At 47.2% G+C, this 16,955-nt stretch overlaps 1 protein-coding gene across 2 annotated transcripts; it reads right to left on the bottom strand.

Moving 5' to 3' along the window:
* Positions 1 to 3,706: 3,706 nt before the first annotated feature.
* Positions 3,707 to 16,212, bottom strand: SNRNP48 (small nuclear ribonucleoprotein U11/U12 subunit 48). Of its 2 annotated transcripts, none has more exons than XM_045007793.1 (9): positions 15,686 to 16,212; positions 14,729 to 14,842; positions 14,307 to 14,367; positions 12,489 to 12,563; positions 9,119 to 9,313; positions 7,859 to 7,980; positions 6,885 to 7,012; positions 5,497 to 5,661; positions 3,707 to 4,230 (listed from the first exon to the last, which is right to left on the bottom strand). In XM_045007793.1, exons 2-9 carry the CDS (start codon positions 14,801 to 14,803, stop codon positions 4,191 to 4,193), a joined length of 861 nt encoding a protein of 286 aa, XP_044863728.1. In that variant the 5' UTR covers positions 14,804 to 14,842; positions 15,686 to 16,212; the 3' UTR covers positions 3,707 to 4,190. The 2 variants fall into 2 exon arrangements, with proteins under 2 accessions (XP_044863728.1, XP_044863727.1); XM_045007792.1 differs by lacking the exon at positions 15,686 to 16,212 and adding an exon at positions 15,553 to 15,676.
* Positions 16,213 to 16,955: the final 743 nt, after the last annotated feature.

The following is a 16,955-nucleotide window of genomic DNA, read 5'->3' as shown; positions in this document are numbered from 1 at the left end:
CCAATGCAATTCTTGGCACTGCCCATTGTTACCTAAGTTACCCTAGAAACCAACCCATGGTTACACCCATATTGTTTTTATTAAATGCCGCTGTTGGATCAAACAGAAAAGGGATGGGGCTTATTCATGCACGCGCACATTCATACCCTCATGCACCCACACAGGCAGAGAGTTACCAGAGGAAGCCAAGACGCCGAAGCATTGTAGATCTGGTGTGTCTGCCTGCGGTCACAGATCCGGGCCAGCAAGTCAAGAAGCAGGAGGCTTGTGTGCATGCCTTCTTCCTTTTATTGGAACTGCGTGGCTCCTGTCACATACACTGAGGGCTTGGCTACACTTACGGTTTGCAGCGCTGGTCATCCAGCTGTGTAGGAGCAGCGCTGGTGTGTGGCCACACTCACAGCTACCAGCGCTGGTGTGTGGCCACATTTGCAGCATTTCCAGTGCTGTTGGGAGTGATGCATTATGGGCAGCTATCCCAGCATTCAAGTGGCCGCAACGTGCTTTTCAAAAGAGGGGGGTGGAGTGGGGTCTAGTGTGACAGGGAGCGGGGGGAGAGAGAGAGTGGATTTTTGGAGCCAACACTGTGTGTTTAGCTTCCTGACTTGAAAAATCAGAACGTTTTTCTGACCCCTTAGTCTTAACTCTTAATTGCAAACAGCCTGCAGGCAACACGACTCCCCGCTGTTTCCCTGCCTGCCTCTCATTTGATTGTTTACAGCCAGGTACAGATGATCACAGCAAACAGGAGCTCTGTTTGTTTTTTAGATAGCAGCAGCAGAGGAGCTCCACAGAGCTCGTTCACAACAGGGAGGAGGATCTCATTTGATTGTTCACAGATTGATCACAGCAAACAGGAGCTGATAAGCAGCTCCGGTAGAAACGGAGCTCCAGAGGTTCACAACAAAACAAAGAGAGGCTGCATAACAAAACAAAGGGAATAATTTAGTTAAAAGCATTCTGGGATATCTCCTTATTCCCTGGAGGCCAATAAAAGCGCTGGTGTGTGTCCACACTTGATGAGCAGCGCTGGATCACCAGCGCTGCAATCGCTACACCCCAACCTGGCCAGGTGTACAGCCAGCGCTGCAGCCAGGGAGTTGCAGCGCTGGATGTGCCTTGCAGGTGTGGACGGTTACTAATTGCAGCGCTGGAAAGCCTCTACCAGCGCTGCAACTTGCAAGTGTAGCCAAGCCCTGAGTTTCCCTTCTGTGTCCGTCACCGAGAAGCATTCCCAAGCAACGTTTGCATACCAAGTTCTTCTTTTCTTTACAGCACCCCATGATTGCCTTCTCAGGGCAGATTACATCAGACACACCTGGCTCTATTCTCCTTGCAGTTCCTCTCCGCCCAGTCCCACATACACTCCCTTATCTCCCTCACACACTCCCTTGTTCACACTCTCTGATTGCATGATGGGGTATTGCAAAGCTTGGATGTTTATGCAAGTAGTAACTGAAAAGGTTACAAAGCTTGCAAGAGTTATAAAGCTTAAAAGGCTATGCTAACAATAACTAAAGTTACAAAGTTTGCAAAAGGTTACAAATCTTACAATCGCATTCTGCTGGATTGAGCGGAGGCTTTACGTAACACCCACAAATAGCTTTTGCCATTCACAGTTAACAAGTAGCAAATATTTTTAATCCAGCCTTTAAAAGCAGGCTTAAAATTAGGCACAATCAACACTTTGACCAAGATTTGTATGAAATGGTAAGTGGTGATTCAGTACATCTGCAAATTGGGATAGTCATAGGCTATTATTTATTCTACATACAGCCCCATCCTTCCCCACCACTGAGGCTACAGTGAGGGGCAGCAGCAGGGGAGGAGATGCACATGTGATGGCAGCCCCCCCGCCCCCCAACCACAGGGGAGGCAAAGGGGCTTCCTGGACCTGAGAGGGGCTCTAGGAGCATGTGTAGTAGCAGTGGTGCGAGGTGAATGTGGTGAGGAGGAAAGAGGGGCCCCTCCCCCAGAGCTCACTGCTGCCCGGGGGACAAGGGCTAGGGGTGAGTCCTCCTCCCTGGCCCCAGCCCCAGGGCAGCCTGCCTGCACCCCAAACTCCTCATTCCCAGCCCTGCCACACTCAGAGCCCTCACCCCCCCCCTGCACCCCAACCCTCTGCCCTAGCCCTGAGCCTCTCCCAAACCCCTTATCCCTGGCCCCAGCCAGAGCCCTCATCCCCCCACACCCTAACCCTCTGCCCCGGCCCTGAGCCCCCTCCTGCATCATGAACCCCTCAGCCCCACCCCAAAGCCCTCTCCTCAACCCTTTACCCTAGCCCTGAGCCCCCTCCTATGCCCCAAACCCATCCACAGCCCTCACCCCTGCACCCCCTCTCACCTCCAACTCCCTCCCAGAGCCTGCACCCCTTCCCCTCCCCACACACCCCCTCCTGCCCCCAAACTCCCTCCCAGAGCCTGCACCCCTCACCCTCCTCCACCTGCACCCCCAGCCCAGAGCCTGCACTCAAAGTCTGTCCCAGAGCCTGCACCTGCACCCCCACCCCCTTCCCACACACCCTCTCCTATCTCCAAACTCCATCCCAGAGCCTGCACCCCCACCCCCAGCATGGAGCCTGCACCCAGCACCCAAACTTCATCCCAGACCCCCTCCCCCACCCAAACTCCCTCCCAGAGCCCAACCTCTCACCCCTTTTGCACCCAAACTCCCTCCCAGAGCCTGCACCCAATCCCCTGCCCCAGCCCAGGGCCTGCACCCCAGACCTCCTCCCCGCACCCAAAATCCCTCCCAGAGCCTTAGGCAGGTTGGGGGAAGAGTTTGGGTGGGCGGGTTCTGGGCACCACCAACATTTCTACAAACCTACCACCCCTGCTGAACACGACAGCTTTGCAGTATGCAAGAATGGAGACTAGGATGAGAGCAGTCAACACACATTCTTGTGACTTAGCCTAGGACCCAGGTCTTCAGAGGCTAGTGCACTAACCATCCTGTAACAGACTCACCTTCACACTGCACTTTATTCAGGTTTCCAATGACTGATGCATAAGACTATAGAGCAGTGGTCCCCAACCTTTTTGTGGCCAGTAGCACATTCATGTTTTCAGAACAGTGTGGCGGGCGCCAACAATTTTACAAGGCTTATTTTGTATTTTTTACATTAAATAGGAAAATCATATTTAATATACATAATATATGAATCCATAAGATAAAAAGGGTAATTTTACATGTAAGAGGTATTAATTAAATTATTCGGCCATTACTCTTTCACCTTACCATGTGAATTTGCTCTTTTTTATCTACCTGTAAGAAAAATTAAGGAGTTTTTATAAAATAAATATAAAACAGTTTTCATCTTATTTATTTAAAAAAAGTTAAACATTGTTGAACTGCTGGTCCAAATATATTTATTATTCTTACTTTAACACAGAATGAAGTCTGTCCCCGGCAGGTGAGGGCTGCGGTTTCTCTCTGTCTTAAGCCATGGCCCCGGCCCTGCCAGGGACTGAACACTGGCGCCCACAGCCTGCAGCCCCAGAGTTCTCTGTCCCTGGCAGGGGCGGGGCTGAGGCTTCTCTCCGACTTCGAAGCCGGAGAGAAGCCATGGACTGGCGCCTGCCGGGGACAGAGAACTCCGGCGCCCACAGTCTGCAGCCCCAGAGAAGCTGGAGAGAAGCCGCAGCCCCGTACCTGCCAGGGACAGAGAGCACCGGCGCCTGCAGCCCTAGAGTTCTCTGTCCCCGGCAGGCGCGGGGCCGCAGTTTCTCTCCCCTGCTGGGCACTAGGCAGGCGCACATAAATGCCCCAGCGGGCACCATGGCTCCTGCGGGCACCACGTTGGGGACCACTGCTATAGAGTATCCTCCCAAAGTCACTGCAAACCTGCACAAATTTGAATCCTCGTCACTTCCTCTTTTACTTCAATCACCAGACCAAGTTGGGCTGCATGAAAAATGACAATGTCATAAATTATATTTATCAATCAAAGGCAATACAACAAATTACACGTCACCTTCTAATGTAGAGATAAAAACCATCTGAGACACGAGACCATGGTACGGTTGTCAGGATGAGGGAAAGATGTCACTGGCAGCCTCCCAGCTCTGGGTACAGCGTTCAATACACAATGCTATCGCCATCAGCATGCTGCTGATATTCACAGCTCTGAATGATCCAGTTTAAGTCTATTTCCTTAACTAACAGCTGACATCTTCTTTACAGTCCTTTTTCTATTTTCTTCTTTTGTGGTTGTGATACTTGTCTTCAGCCCTGAAATAGAAACAAGCCATTATAGCCAATGTCTTGTTAGGGTCTCAGCACTTAACAGATTACTCCAAAACGGCTTGGCTGACTGAACTTTCACTGATGAGAGTCTGAACATTAGAGAAGCCTGAAGTCTTTCAAGACTGAAAATATCCTTTAAATCTAAACACTTCCTTCAAAATCTTGTCACTTGTCTTCCCTTTGAGGGTTCATTGCCAGTAAGCTTTATTCAAGTCTCATTGCACAATCCTGCGCTCTGACAGAGCACAATGTATCTTGTAAAAACAACTGCGTAAAGCCCATTTTATAAGACAAGCAGCCACTCCAGCCTATGCACCAAATTATATGGTCAAAGCATTTGTGTTTTTGTGAGCTGATCCACACTTGCTAGGAATTGTGCTATACAACTTCTTCCATTTCTGTTATAAACTAATATAGGGTCACAAAGAGAGCCCGGAAGGCTGCCAGGAAAGTGTTTTGAGTAAGCTCCTAAAACCACACTTGGACCCAGATCCTCAGCTGGGATCTGCTGGCTCTAGCACTTGCACCAGTGCCAGATCCAAGTGAATTCTATGGGACTCCATCAACTCTGCACTATGGGCATGAGACTCTGTATTAGTAGATCCCATTGCAGGTCATCATCTCTTCGCTTTTAGTACTAAAAACTTTTAGTTCTCTACTTCTTCAGTGGTGTTGGCGTCATTCATTACGGGCAATTTTGTTCTGAAGCTTAGGAAAGCTTTCCGTTTAGAACAAAAGAATCCGACACCTATAAGTGAAGCAAATGGTAGAGCTGGCAACTAATCTAACTGGTAGATCCCCATGCAAATTCCTCAGAAGTATGTATTAACATTCACTACATGTACACCAACTAAGTAACTATCAGTAATACAAGGTGTGGTTAATTCATAATATACAGCCCATGTAACACAAGCAGAGAGCACTAGCTGACCCTTTGGGTCAGATCTGAGCCAATGCTCCTGCATTGTCAGGGGCAAGTCACTGCTGGGGGAGCCATCTTTTGGATCCCTGATTAAACCCTGAAATCTGGATCACTTGTAGTTTTTTAAAGATCCCACAGCAAATTCTGCGTGGCCAGGGGCTTAGCTTGGCTGATCTGGGTTTTTACATTCTGCCTCTGAATTCTCCTGCATTTCCACTTGGAAGGAGTATTATGTTCCTGCACTAAACTCGGATGCACCGTTACATTTCACTGGTGACTATCATCACTGACTGGGTACAGGCAAACAAATTGCTTAGAGTAACACTTGCCTCTCTCTTTTTCTCCTGGAATCCCTGTCTTTGCCTCTTTCTCTACTTCTTTTCTGTTTGTCTGGACTTCTGCTGGGATCTCTCCTGTGTCTAGATCGATCAACATCCTTAGAGCTTCCACAAGACTGTCGAGAGTCCACTGATGCTGACCGTCTCTCTTCATTTCTGAAGAAAAAAGTCATTGGTTTTGTTTAATAAATAGTTTCATAAACACTGTAGTTATTAGAATACTTCTAATCTCCATCGGTCTGCCTCTGGTAGGCAACGAAAAGGAACTGTACCCCATTTGGTAGGATCATTTTCTTCTTCTTTTGTTTGTGATAATAAAAGCTTGGAAACCAGACACTTTTAGCCACTGATTTTGGCTTCTCTCATTTGACAGGCTGCAATTCTTCCCCAGTTCTTTAGGTGCAAAGGCTGATATAGATCCGATTTACTATTTCAACCACCCAAGTCAGGAAATAAAAATGGGAAGCATTACACAGTGACGCGGACACACTTCCATGTCACACAGGTAATAAAGTCTATCCTGTTTTCTTTTTCAATACCCAAGTGAAGGATTACTGTTGATGTTAAGTATACATAAGATACACTAGTAGTGCAACACAGCTATGTTCATATACCTATGAGAACCTTAAAGGGACATTGTCAACTTGACATCTAATCAGCTTTTTAAAAAAGGAGTTCAAAATAGTTTAAGAGTAGCAACCATGTTAGTCTGTATCCACAAAAAGCACAGGAGTACTTGTGGCACCTTAGAGACTAACAAATTTATTTCAGCATAAGCTTTCGTGGGCTACAGCTCACTTCTTCGGATGCATAGAATGGAACACACAGACAGAAGATATTTATACATACAGAGAACATGAAAAGGTGGAAGTATGCATACCAACTAGAAGAGTCTAATCAACTGAGATGAGCTATTGTCAGCAGGAGAAAAAATTCCACTCCCACATCTCCCCACCAATTCTTGTGTTTTAAAAGTCAAATTTTCACAGGTTTTTCTCTCCCTAGTTGCTCTGTGACAGTCTAAAACCTGTGGTTACAGTGCTGTACTAGGACTCAGGGAGCTTATGTTCATGTCCTGGCTCTGCCACAAACTGCTTGTGTGGCCTTAGGAAAAAGTCACTTCATTTCCCCATCTGCAAAATGGGAATAACACTTCTTTTCTCCGGTCCTTTGTCTTGTCTACGTAAGTCATACTCTCCTCAGGGCAAGGACTATCTTAGTATGGATTTGTACTGCCCAGTACAATGGGTCTATTTCTCAACTGGGCTTTCTATGTGCTACTAGAATACAGTAATAGGTCGCTATGGATGAACAGTTGCCAGTGTCCCTGCACAAAGAAAGCATTTTGGTGGTGAGTGCTGTGAGGCTCTTGTTAATACCTTCCTGAAGACTTTGCTGAAATGGAAGATTTTCCTCCTTCACATGTGTCTGCATTGTCTGGTTTACCTTCCTCCTGCCAGTGGCTGCTGAGTTCTTCCATGTGCACACCAATCACATCTCTGATTACCTGGGAAGAGATTAGTAAAAGAAAACTTGAAGCTAAAATAGACCAGGCAAAAGAGGAGGTCTGAGGTGTGGTTTTTAAATGCACTAGATATTTGTACAGAAAAACATTTGTTTGCTGAAATAAAAACTCCAAAGTAACTTTACTAAAAAGCACCGTAAAGGGACACTATCAACATGCAGGTTGCTGGAATTTGCACGTACAAAATTCAGTATTAAAAGTTGCTGTGATAAATATAATCAGTAACTTGCAGTGAAAAAAGTTTTCTGTTTGCATCTGAAAACGTTTCTCTGAAGTCTTTGCAACCCCAAACAGCTAAGGCACAAGAAACAGATACTGAAATTGACTAGTCTAGCCTCACTGTTCAGGAATGAAGAAAAAAACAACCAACATGATGGGCACAAGATTTTTAAAGTTCTTTCATTTTTAACAGTCTCAGCTGTCGGTATTGTAATTGGGGTAAGGAAAAATGCATTTTAAATACATGTGGTTTTTTAACCCTGCAGTGCCCCTCTAACTAGTTTATGCAATTTTCAAATTGACATAGCTCAAAACTACAGGATAGCCACAAAGTGATACCACGAAACACTGACAACCAACCAGAGGAGAAAAATACTTTAAACCATTAACATTTCCTTTTGAGATTTATAAAATTGCTAACACATTTACTAACCCACATCTTCAGACTTGGTCAGAAAGTTTCTTTAAGATTTTTTTGCCTAGGCATCATAGTTAAAACTGTTTTTACTAATCTGAATAGAGCACATTAGAGAGTGTACACCGTGAAAAGATTGAGCATTCTAATACCTGCAAGGACTTGCACTCTCTACAAAAAGATTTGATGCTCACCTCAGTGTAAGATTTCTTTGTTATATGAACATTCTTAGCTCTGTACGACTGCCGCCGTCTTTTATAGTCCCGCATTTCTGCCAGGATTTCAAGATGAGACTTTGGACCTTTTTGACCATCGTCTAATACAAATTGAATGTGAAACAAGTGGTTAAACAAACTAAAAAAAAAAAAAATGTTAGAGGCAATACATCGGCATCTGAGAATACGTAATTGGGCTGTCTTACAATGGTGCTGTTTACAGGACTAAAGGTAAGTTTGTGTCAAGTTCTTTTAATAGATGTTTCTCTGGTATTTATTTACAGCATCAAACAGTGTCTACGGAAGCTGGAGAGAAAGCTGGAAGAGATCTGCTTACACAGTAAAGACCAAAATCAACAACCAAAATAAAAGGCATTCAAGCCACCATACAAAATTATTACATGAACTCTGAAACACTGCAGTAAGACCAATGTAGTGACTTGAAATAAGTTATTTAAAAACAACTATCCTAAATACTAATTTACAAGTCACATTTTCAAAACCCATATTATTGAACTGCGGAAGTCTGGCAAACAGAAGGCTCAATCCAGCAAATGTAAATGTCTATGGCCATGCAGATCTTTTTGCAGGATCGTGCTCCAGAAATAAGGCATTTTTTCCCCCTGCATGTATATTGTTCGTTTTACAGAATATAGTAATTGGAAGAGTCCTGATCTGTCTCACTAGTTTATATATTTCTCCAGAATTGTCTTTGTGCCAAATGACTATCATGTGTCTCTTATCACATTTCTATTGTTAGTGTTCCATGCTGCTTTAATCTCATATCAGCTTTCACAACAGAAATCTTGCAAAATTTCACATTCAGTTGTGAGCCAAAGTACTGCAGCCTGTTGCAGCAAAAATGAAGGATCCCTCCTCCTGCTGACATGCAGGCAATAGATACAATGAGAGAAGAACTGTTTGGACAGAAAGCTGGCAGAATTGAAGGTGGAAAAGAAAAAGATACAATAGGCAACTACACAAAGAACACCACACATTACAGGATCTGAAGGTATCTTACCTGTGTCCTGAACTGTACCTTTTTCTTTTTTTTTTTTAAATAAAAGAAAAATACAAAAAGAGTATTTGCCATCTCTTTTCCAGGCTAGTTTGCCTAATTTTTGCCCTTTTCCTAGAATCCACAATTTGGTTTACATTTTATTAATTCAAACCTGAATAGATGTTCAACCAAATCCCTCTAACTGTTGTAAAACTCAAGAACTGGAATATTTCTCAAACCTTGGGTGACTTTAGCAGCCAAATCTACAAAGAGATCACTGTCATTTTCAGTGGCCTGGGATCTGGACCTCTGTTTCTTCGTCTCTTCCAGGACATAATCATAGATTGCAAGACGATCAGCTTGAGTCAGGTCACAGATGAAGCGTTTGTGGTTTTGGGGAACTTCAACAGGCAGTGAAGAATAGGCACCTAAAGCTTGTGAACAAATGGACATTATTACTTCTATAAAATGGAAATACACAGAGAAACTTGTGGGAAGGAGCAAGTGTGCTGGCACTAGGAACTTGGACACTATTTACATACTTTTCACTTGTGCAAGACAGATTTCTTTAGCTTCACTGGATTCGGATAGCTTAAAAAGTGCTTTAGTTGGCCTAATTTTAGGAAATCACTGAAGTTTGCTTCATGAAATGACGACTCTGTAACAGACTGTCACCAAATGGCCCCTACACTTCTATTTCGTTAACTTTCCTCAAATACGCACCTGGGGAGCCAGGAGTTTTGGTGACTCCTGCAGGGACTAGGAGGGCTCTTTGGGGGGAAAGGGAGAGAATGGCCACAGAAACTAACTAGTCCACAATAGCATTTCCTGTATTATGTTATTAGTGGCAGCCCACTAGCCTGCAAAAGAATCTTTTTGTTCTGGTCCAATAGTCCATATTTATTTTTAAATGTGTTTCCAAATTTCAACTGCAAACTAGTTAACAGCCAACGTTCTATTGGCAATAATTGGATTCAAAGCCTCTGTTTAATCAAATAGATAATGCTCAATTGTCTGCGCCGAATACTTTCAAAGACGATTCAGAACAGGCTACCTTCTACCTGCTCACATTGCTAGTCGGTTGAAAAACCCTGAAGAGAAGTAATGTGCAACAAAACATTTACAATTGGCAAAACAGAGTTGCCAGTCTCCTCCCATTTATTAGTCTACAGTTACTCACTAGCTATACAGTTACCAAGATGTATTTGTTACCTGCTGGCTAAAAAAAACCCTGCGTCCCCAATTTATTAAAACTGTAGTCACTCTCCCTGTTTTTGGCAAAGATTTTATTTTCTTCAAACAGAATAGTCAAACCCTCAGTCACACACTCTCCAACACACTGTAGCATTTCAAAGTGAATTTCTTGAAACAACAGAATATGGTACTTCTGAAAGGCTATCACTTGCAGAAAGGATGCTGTATAGCTTTTAGGCCTTGTCTACGCTGCCAAGGGCATGTAGGTTACGTGTATCTACATGCTGCACTGAAAAACAGGCTGCATTCACACTGTGGTGGTTAGCTACACATGGCAAAAAAAAGGCTCTGGCAGGGGAGAAGCAACGGAAAAAGGCTCCAACAGCGATGCCAGAGCCTTTCCTTGCAGCAGGAAAAGGCTCCAGCAGTGGGGTGATGCTGGAGTCTTTCTCCACTGCCTCCCCACTGCTACAGCCTGTCCTTGCAGTGGAGAAAGACTCCCGCAGTGGAACACTACACTGCTAAAAATAGCCATGTATATGTGAGAGGCACTGCTAGTGCATGTCAAGAGTGAGTAGAGTACATACCCTAAAGTTCAAGTGTGTCTTCACTCTACTTGCCCAAGCAGTGCCTCACCATCTACACTGCTATTTATACCTGTGCTAGGTGGATGTGCAGCATATGTACTCAACACACACAGTCAATGGAGACAAAGCCTAAGTAAGGAGAACATTCATCTCCCTGATTCCCCTTCAGTCTCACCTCTGCTCATGAAAGAAGAATCAAGGATATTTTTATTTAATATTGATGACTGCGTATTGAAAACCTGGACTACAACTCTGCGTTAGTGGAGAGCTTGAGAGAAAAGAATAAGTGTTTACCAAGTAAAACCTGATAATAAATTAAGAAGTTATTATGTGAATGTGAACAGTTTGGACAACTTTGGTTCTTTCTTCAGATTGCTTCTAAAAAGTGCAAGAGCACAATGTTAAACTAGGATGGTGAGCTATAACTGTGACACCTAGTGGCCCATAGATGTATTTTTGCAATACAGCATATGGTACATGTTTTGGTGTTCATTTATTTTCTTTTAAAGTTGTTCAGTGCATTCAGGTTAGATTAAGATTTGAAACTGACATTACTACAGCTTTGTTAAACCATGGGGGAAAAACTTCACATCTTCCAAATATGCCATCAATCCTATGAAAATTTCCAGGTGCCTCCTTTCCAAAGAGCCCATTCTACAGGTTTCCATTTCTATTTTAGAGAAAGAAAAACAGAGCAGAAAAGTTTGCCAGTCAGTGCTGCTGTATTCAGCTGCTGAGTTAGCAAGTCAGAAAGGGAAAATGAGCATACACTTTTTTCCCTGTGTACACTAGGGTTGCCAATTTTGGTTGGACGTATTCCTGGAGGTTTTATCACATGACAATCTTTTAATCTAAAGTTATTCTTTAATTCCTGGAAACTCCAGGACAATCCTGGAGGGCTGGCAACCTTAATTTGTACATGTGTGTATTTTAAAATGACAGAGTCAGTAGCTTAATGCAGTTTTATCCAGGTGCCACAAACACTCCCACAGCGCACACTGTAGCTCTTCTGCCATCTGTACAAGCAAGCACAGTTTGTCAAGAGGCTGTCTTGATTTCATCTTTCATTCTCTTGAGAAATCTATTTCTGTCCTTTCCTGGGCTCCAGGCTGTTTCGTATGTTCTCTGATCAGTGAAAAACAGGGTGTAAGGACTTAAATGTATGGGTGGACACAATCTCCATCCTATCTACAGAGGAGCAGGCCCCTCTGACTAAATCACTCTAACTCCTCTTAGGAAAGAGTGCAATAATCCATTGTAAAAACGGAAATTGAAGGATCATGTACCGTGGGGCAATGAAAGACAGCTACATATCACACGCCCAATAAAACAAATGTTAGTTTGGGGATTCAGAGGAGGAAGTGAAAGCAAAAGGGAAGGGATCTTGTCCAGGAAAAGTATTCCCAGCAGTGGGCGTGGGGTTCGGTCTGAGGGGGTTCTGGGCTGTGAAAGGCGGAAGAGGGGACAGCTCAGAGAGCTGGGCCAGAGGGGGTCAGTAGGGGAAAGATATTAAATAGCGGGATTGTGGGACTGGAACTAAAGAAACATCGTGCGCTTTGCAGGGCTAGATTTCCAGTCCTGAAAATAGCTCTTGAGTTGAACATGGAGGACTTGAACCCTCCCTGGATCCCAGGTGAGGGAGGAGAACCCAGCTGTGGGGACCTGAGGAAGTAAGGGAGCAAATGAATATTGTATGACAGTGAACCCACAAATGAGATCAAGGGAGACTGGGAAAGAGATGGCTTGAGTGATCATGAATGGGAGGAGAGATGGCCCACACTACAGAAAAACTGGAGAACCCCTGGCTTAATCTGTGTACTCCGCTTACCTTCACTGGAGCCTCCACCTTCTTTTGCACTTAAAGCTTTAGCTTGTTTAATAATCTGAAATTGTAGATCCTTATCTGAAAAAAAGGAAAAGAGAATTTTACAAAGCTCCTGCACCTTTGTACAAGTCCACCCTGAGGTATGTGCTAGATCTGTGCTTTTAGCTGGCGAGGTTTAATGGACAAGTAGGCAGTGGTTATTGTACAGAGAGAAAATATTCCTCATCCTGAATTACTGCTGTTCAGCAAAAGGCCATCAGACACTCAGGAATTCTTTGACTGTAACGGAAAATTTTTAACCAAATATATTCTGGCTTTTTAAAGGTTTGTTCTGACATCCATTCCACGTTTTTAGTCCAGAAAACCAAACCACAGCCAGTTAATACGATTTATATTTATTCTACAAGTAAATGTAAACGATATCAAGTTACTTCTCTAGTCCTGCTAGCAGGGCTAGCTCCAGCTTTTTTGCCACCCCAAGCAGCGAGGGAGGGAGGGAAGGAAAGAAAGATTGAGCCACCGCCAAAATGCTGCTGAGGAAGACAGGGAGTGAAGGACACGCTGCTGAATTGCCGCAGAAGACTGAAGTGGACCGACTGGGCTTCCACCGAAGTGCCGCTGCCGCCGACGCAGACATGCCGCCCCAACAGTGGACAGATGTGCCGCCCCAGGCACCTGCTTCCTTCGCTGATGCCTGGAGCCGGCCTTGCCTGCTAGTGTGTCCCCTCTCCTCTGTGTCTGTTTTTCAGGTTCTAAACTCCTCAGAACACAGACTCACACTGTGTGTCTTGCTTTATTATTTAATATTATTATTATTATTACTGTGCTGAGCAGATTTTTCAAACACTTGATATATAAACATCTGTTAATTGTAACTCTGCCATTTAAAGAGGGACAAGTAACTGAAGATCACATTTTCATCTGCCTTAAAAGGGCCTTATAATCTTGGTGCAATAACCTCTAGATTCCAGAGCAAGATTTATTTGGAAGCAAGTACAATAATGCACTGCAGAGACATTAAAGAGAATCCTCCCTCACCCAACCAAGAACCATCCCACACTAATGTTTCCACTAGTTTAGGCAGAACTGCAGTGAAAACAGATCTCCCTTCAGAAGCTCTACTGCAGCAGCTAAACACTATTCTTAGAGCTGGGTCAAACTGCTGAGGTGGGAGAGGACATATACATGTGATCTACTCACATCACAGATGAGTCCAGTGCACAAACAAGAAAGTAACAAAGCAAAGGGAACTTGCAAGCTGTGTTAGAGATATGGAAAAAACAACAATCTGCCACAAATATGCTGATAACTAAGGCCTGGTCTACACTGGGGGGGGGTTCGATCTAAGGTACACAACTTCAGCTACGCGAATAGCGTAGCTGAAGTCGAAGTACCTTAGTTTGAATTACTTACCCATCCTCACGGCGCGGGATCGACGTCCGCGGCTCCCCCGTCGACTCCGCCACCGCCGTACGCGGTGGTGGAGTTCCGGAGTCGACGGGAGTGCGTTCGGAGTTCGATATATCGCGTCTAGATGAGACGCGATATATCGAACTCAGAGAAATCGATTGCTATTATAATATCCTCTTCAAACTTTGAAAATGAGAAGGAAAGACAGCCTCTGACTAGGATCGGGTAAGGAAAAAAGGTGTGCTGCTCAGCTTTGCAGAATGAAGGTAAAGGGCCACAAGCCAAATTTATTTTAAAAACATCTAGATGGTGAGAATAATGAAGTTTCTCTTACACTGGAGCAACTGAGCTAACATCGTCACCTGAAGTGTCTGCATTCCACTGTACAACCATTACCAAATTCATACTTACCAATAGTAATGGTGGGTATCTTTGCTTTCTCATAGTAAAATGTAGAGTCATACATTTCAGCCTACAAGCCAAAAGACATTAATTATACCATTCTGGAGTTTATAGCTAAGACTCAAGCATCCCCACCCAGAACCGCCAGGGCTCCCCAATTCTGTAGTCTGATAAACCCAACTGGGTCTTCACACCCAGACAGTCTCTCACTGGACTTGTGCAGGTGCACAGGCCACCTGCAAGGATCCACCTGCAGCATCAGGGCCTTTGTTTATACAATTTATCTGGGCCTAGAGTATAAACAGCAGATTTGTCTGAACCAATCCAGATCTCTTAAGACTGCCAAACTATTTCCTCTCAGCAGAACCTAACCAAGGGATTCCTGGCCCTGGAAAAAAACAACCAGTCCGCCCAGAGCTGAAAGTGGCTACCTGCTCCTCTCTGGAGTACTGCAGCCTCCTCAGCCGGCAGGCCACCATGTGCTTAGCCAGGGAGGCGCTGGGCATCTGGTGATTGGCATCGTAGGGGCAAACGGCTCTCTCCTCCTGCCAGAGGCAACACATAGTCAGCACCAAGCAGGGGCGGGGAACTCCTTCAGTTTGGAGCTGGGGGGCAAGGAGGTATTGGAAGCAGGGCACTCAGTCAGTGCGGGCAGGGGTGGAGCTGGGGATAAGCAGGTGTTGGAGGCAGGAAGCACAGTGCGGGTGGGGATAGTGCTGTGGGGGACAAGAGGGTGTTGGGGGCAGAGAGCGCAGCACGGGTGCGGGTGGAGCTGGGGAGAAAGGGGTGTTGGGGGCCGGGGGCGCAGTGCAGATAGGGGTGGAGCTGGGGTAAGAGGGTGTTGAAGGCGGAGAACACAGTGCAGGTGGGGATAGTGCTGGGGGGGGCAAGGGGGTGTTGGGGCAGGGGGCGCAGTACAGGCAGGGGCAGAGCTAGGAGGTAAGGGCATGTAGGGGGCGGGGGCAGAGCGAGGGGGTGTGTGGAGGGCGGGGGTGCAGTGTGGGTGGGGAGAGCTGGGGGGCACTGGGGGCAGGGGCGCACGGAGGGTGTTGGGTGGGGGGCGCAGTACAGGCAGGGGCGGAGCTGTGAGGTGAGGGCATGTAGGGGGCGGGGGCGCAGTGTAGGGGGGTGTTGGGGGAGGGGGCGCAGTGCGGGCGGGGCTGGAGCTGGGGGCGCAGGGCGGGGCCCGCCAGGCCTTCACCGCCAGGCACCGCGGGCCACACGCCGGGGCGAGGGAGCTGGGAGAGATTCTTGCCTGAGCCCCGAACCACACCGCGCAGGGGGCGGCGGCCATTCCGGGCCCGGCCGGGTCTCAAACCCCGCTGGGGAAACAAAGGGGCCTGACGGCAGCCATGTTGACTAAGGGCAGGGAAATGGCTTCTACTTACCGCGGGGTGATCTGGCTTCACTGTTATTGTAAGTAATGGGCGTGGCCGCCATTTTTAGTGAGGGCAGCACTGTTGCCTGGGCCCCCCGCGGTCGCTCGCGCAGGAGGCGAGGCTGCCAGCGCGGAGCCCGGCGCAGGGTTCAGCCCCTCGTGGTTTGAGTGACACGTCACAGGCCCGGGAAGCCCCGCCGCACAGAGCGTAAGTGTCGGTACATGAAACGGTTTAAAGGGTGTTAACGGAGCCGGGCCTCGCGCCATCCAATGGTCACGTGTGAACAGGCAGCTGCTTGGGCAGCCCCAGAGGGGCCTCGCCCGGCCCCACAGAGCAGCCGCGGGCCGCTGCTGCAGAGGGAGGCTCAGCGCGGGCGGCCCCTACTGGCGGGTCAGGGCGGCTCAGCCCAGGCTGCCGTTTGCCCGGCGTGGGGGCGACTTGCCCGGACACCGGGGGCCGCGTGTGTGACCGACTCGGTGTCGCCGCTGGGGCACAGGCCGCCTGGCCCCGGGAGAAGGGGCCGAGGCAACGGCTCTTATTGGCCCAACGGCGGGAGAGTCGCGCGCCCCTGCAGCGCTTGGGCCAGTGGAGACGTCGCCCCCGGCCCCGCCCCCACATCTGCCCCCCCAGCCGCGGGGGCCGGGAGCGAAACGCGCGCGCCCCCTCCCCCCCCCCTTGAGACCACGCGGCGCGCGCTGTCACGTGCAGCGCAGCTCGTGCTGGCGGGGTCCGGGAGGCCGCAGGGGCGCGCGCAGCTCCTGCCCCGGCAGCACCGCGGGGAGAGAAGACGCTGACATGGGGCGGCGGGGGAGGCAGCGCGACAAAGTGCCGGCGGCAAAGGGAACCAGCCGGGGTCCCCGGGCAGGCCCAAGGCCCCGGGTTTCCTCGCAGGGGCAATGGCAGTACAAGCAGGACCTGGGCAAAGCCGTTTAGCCCTCGAGAAGACAAGTCCTCTGCTTAAGGGCTGGGTCCGGAGTTTCCAAACCCGAGTGCCCAAAGTCAGACTCCTAAACCCGTAACTGGGCACCTAAGCAGCAGAGTCGTTACCTTCAAAGTACTACTGAGTACTTGCAGTTCCCTTTGACTGTAATGGGCGCTGGGATTACTCAGCATTTAAGAAAAATCAGGCTACTTCTGCTTTCGTTCCTAATTTTGGAGCTTAACCTAGGCACCAAGGATTGGAAATGTTGACCTGTAGATGTACTCCTGCACCACTGAATTCAGTAGGGCTTTTTCATTGATTTAAATGCAAGTAGGAGTGGGTCCAATAATACCTAGG

Source organism: Mauremys mutica, chromosome 2, assembly GCF_020497125.1.
Source record: "Mauremys mutica isolate MM-2020 ecotype Southern chromosome 2, ASM2049712v1, whole genome shotgun sequence".
Taxonomy (NCBI): domain Eukaryota; kingdom Metazoa; phylum Chordata; order Testudines; family Geoemydidae; genus Mauremys; species Mauremys mutica.
This window is presented reverse-complemented; position numbering and strand designations above follow the sequence as displayed.

Bases quoted from the DNA above. Each gene is read 5' to 3' on its own strand.
- SNRNP48 (XM_045007792.1), bottom strand. From the start codon at position 15,591: ATGGCCGCCGCCCCCTGCGCGGTGTGGTTCGGGGCTCAG. The intron at 12,564-14,306 runs GTAAGTATGAAT...CCTTTTTTTCAG, and splicing joins GATACCCACCATTACTATTG to ATAAGGATCTACAATTTCAG. The intron at 7,981-9,118 runs GTTTGAGAAATA...AATTTGTATTAG, and splicing joins GGCTGCTAAAGTCACCCAAG to ACGATGGTCAAAAAGGTCCA.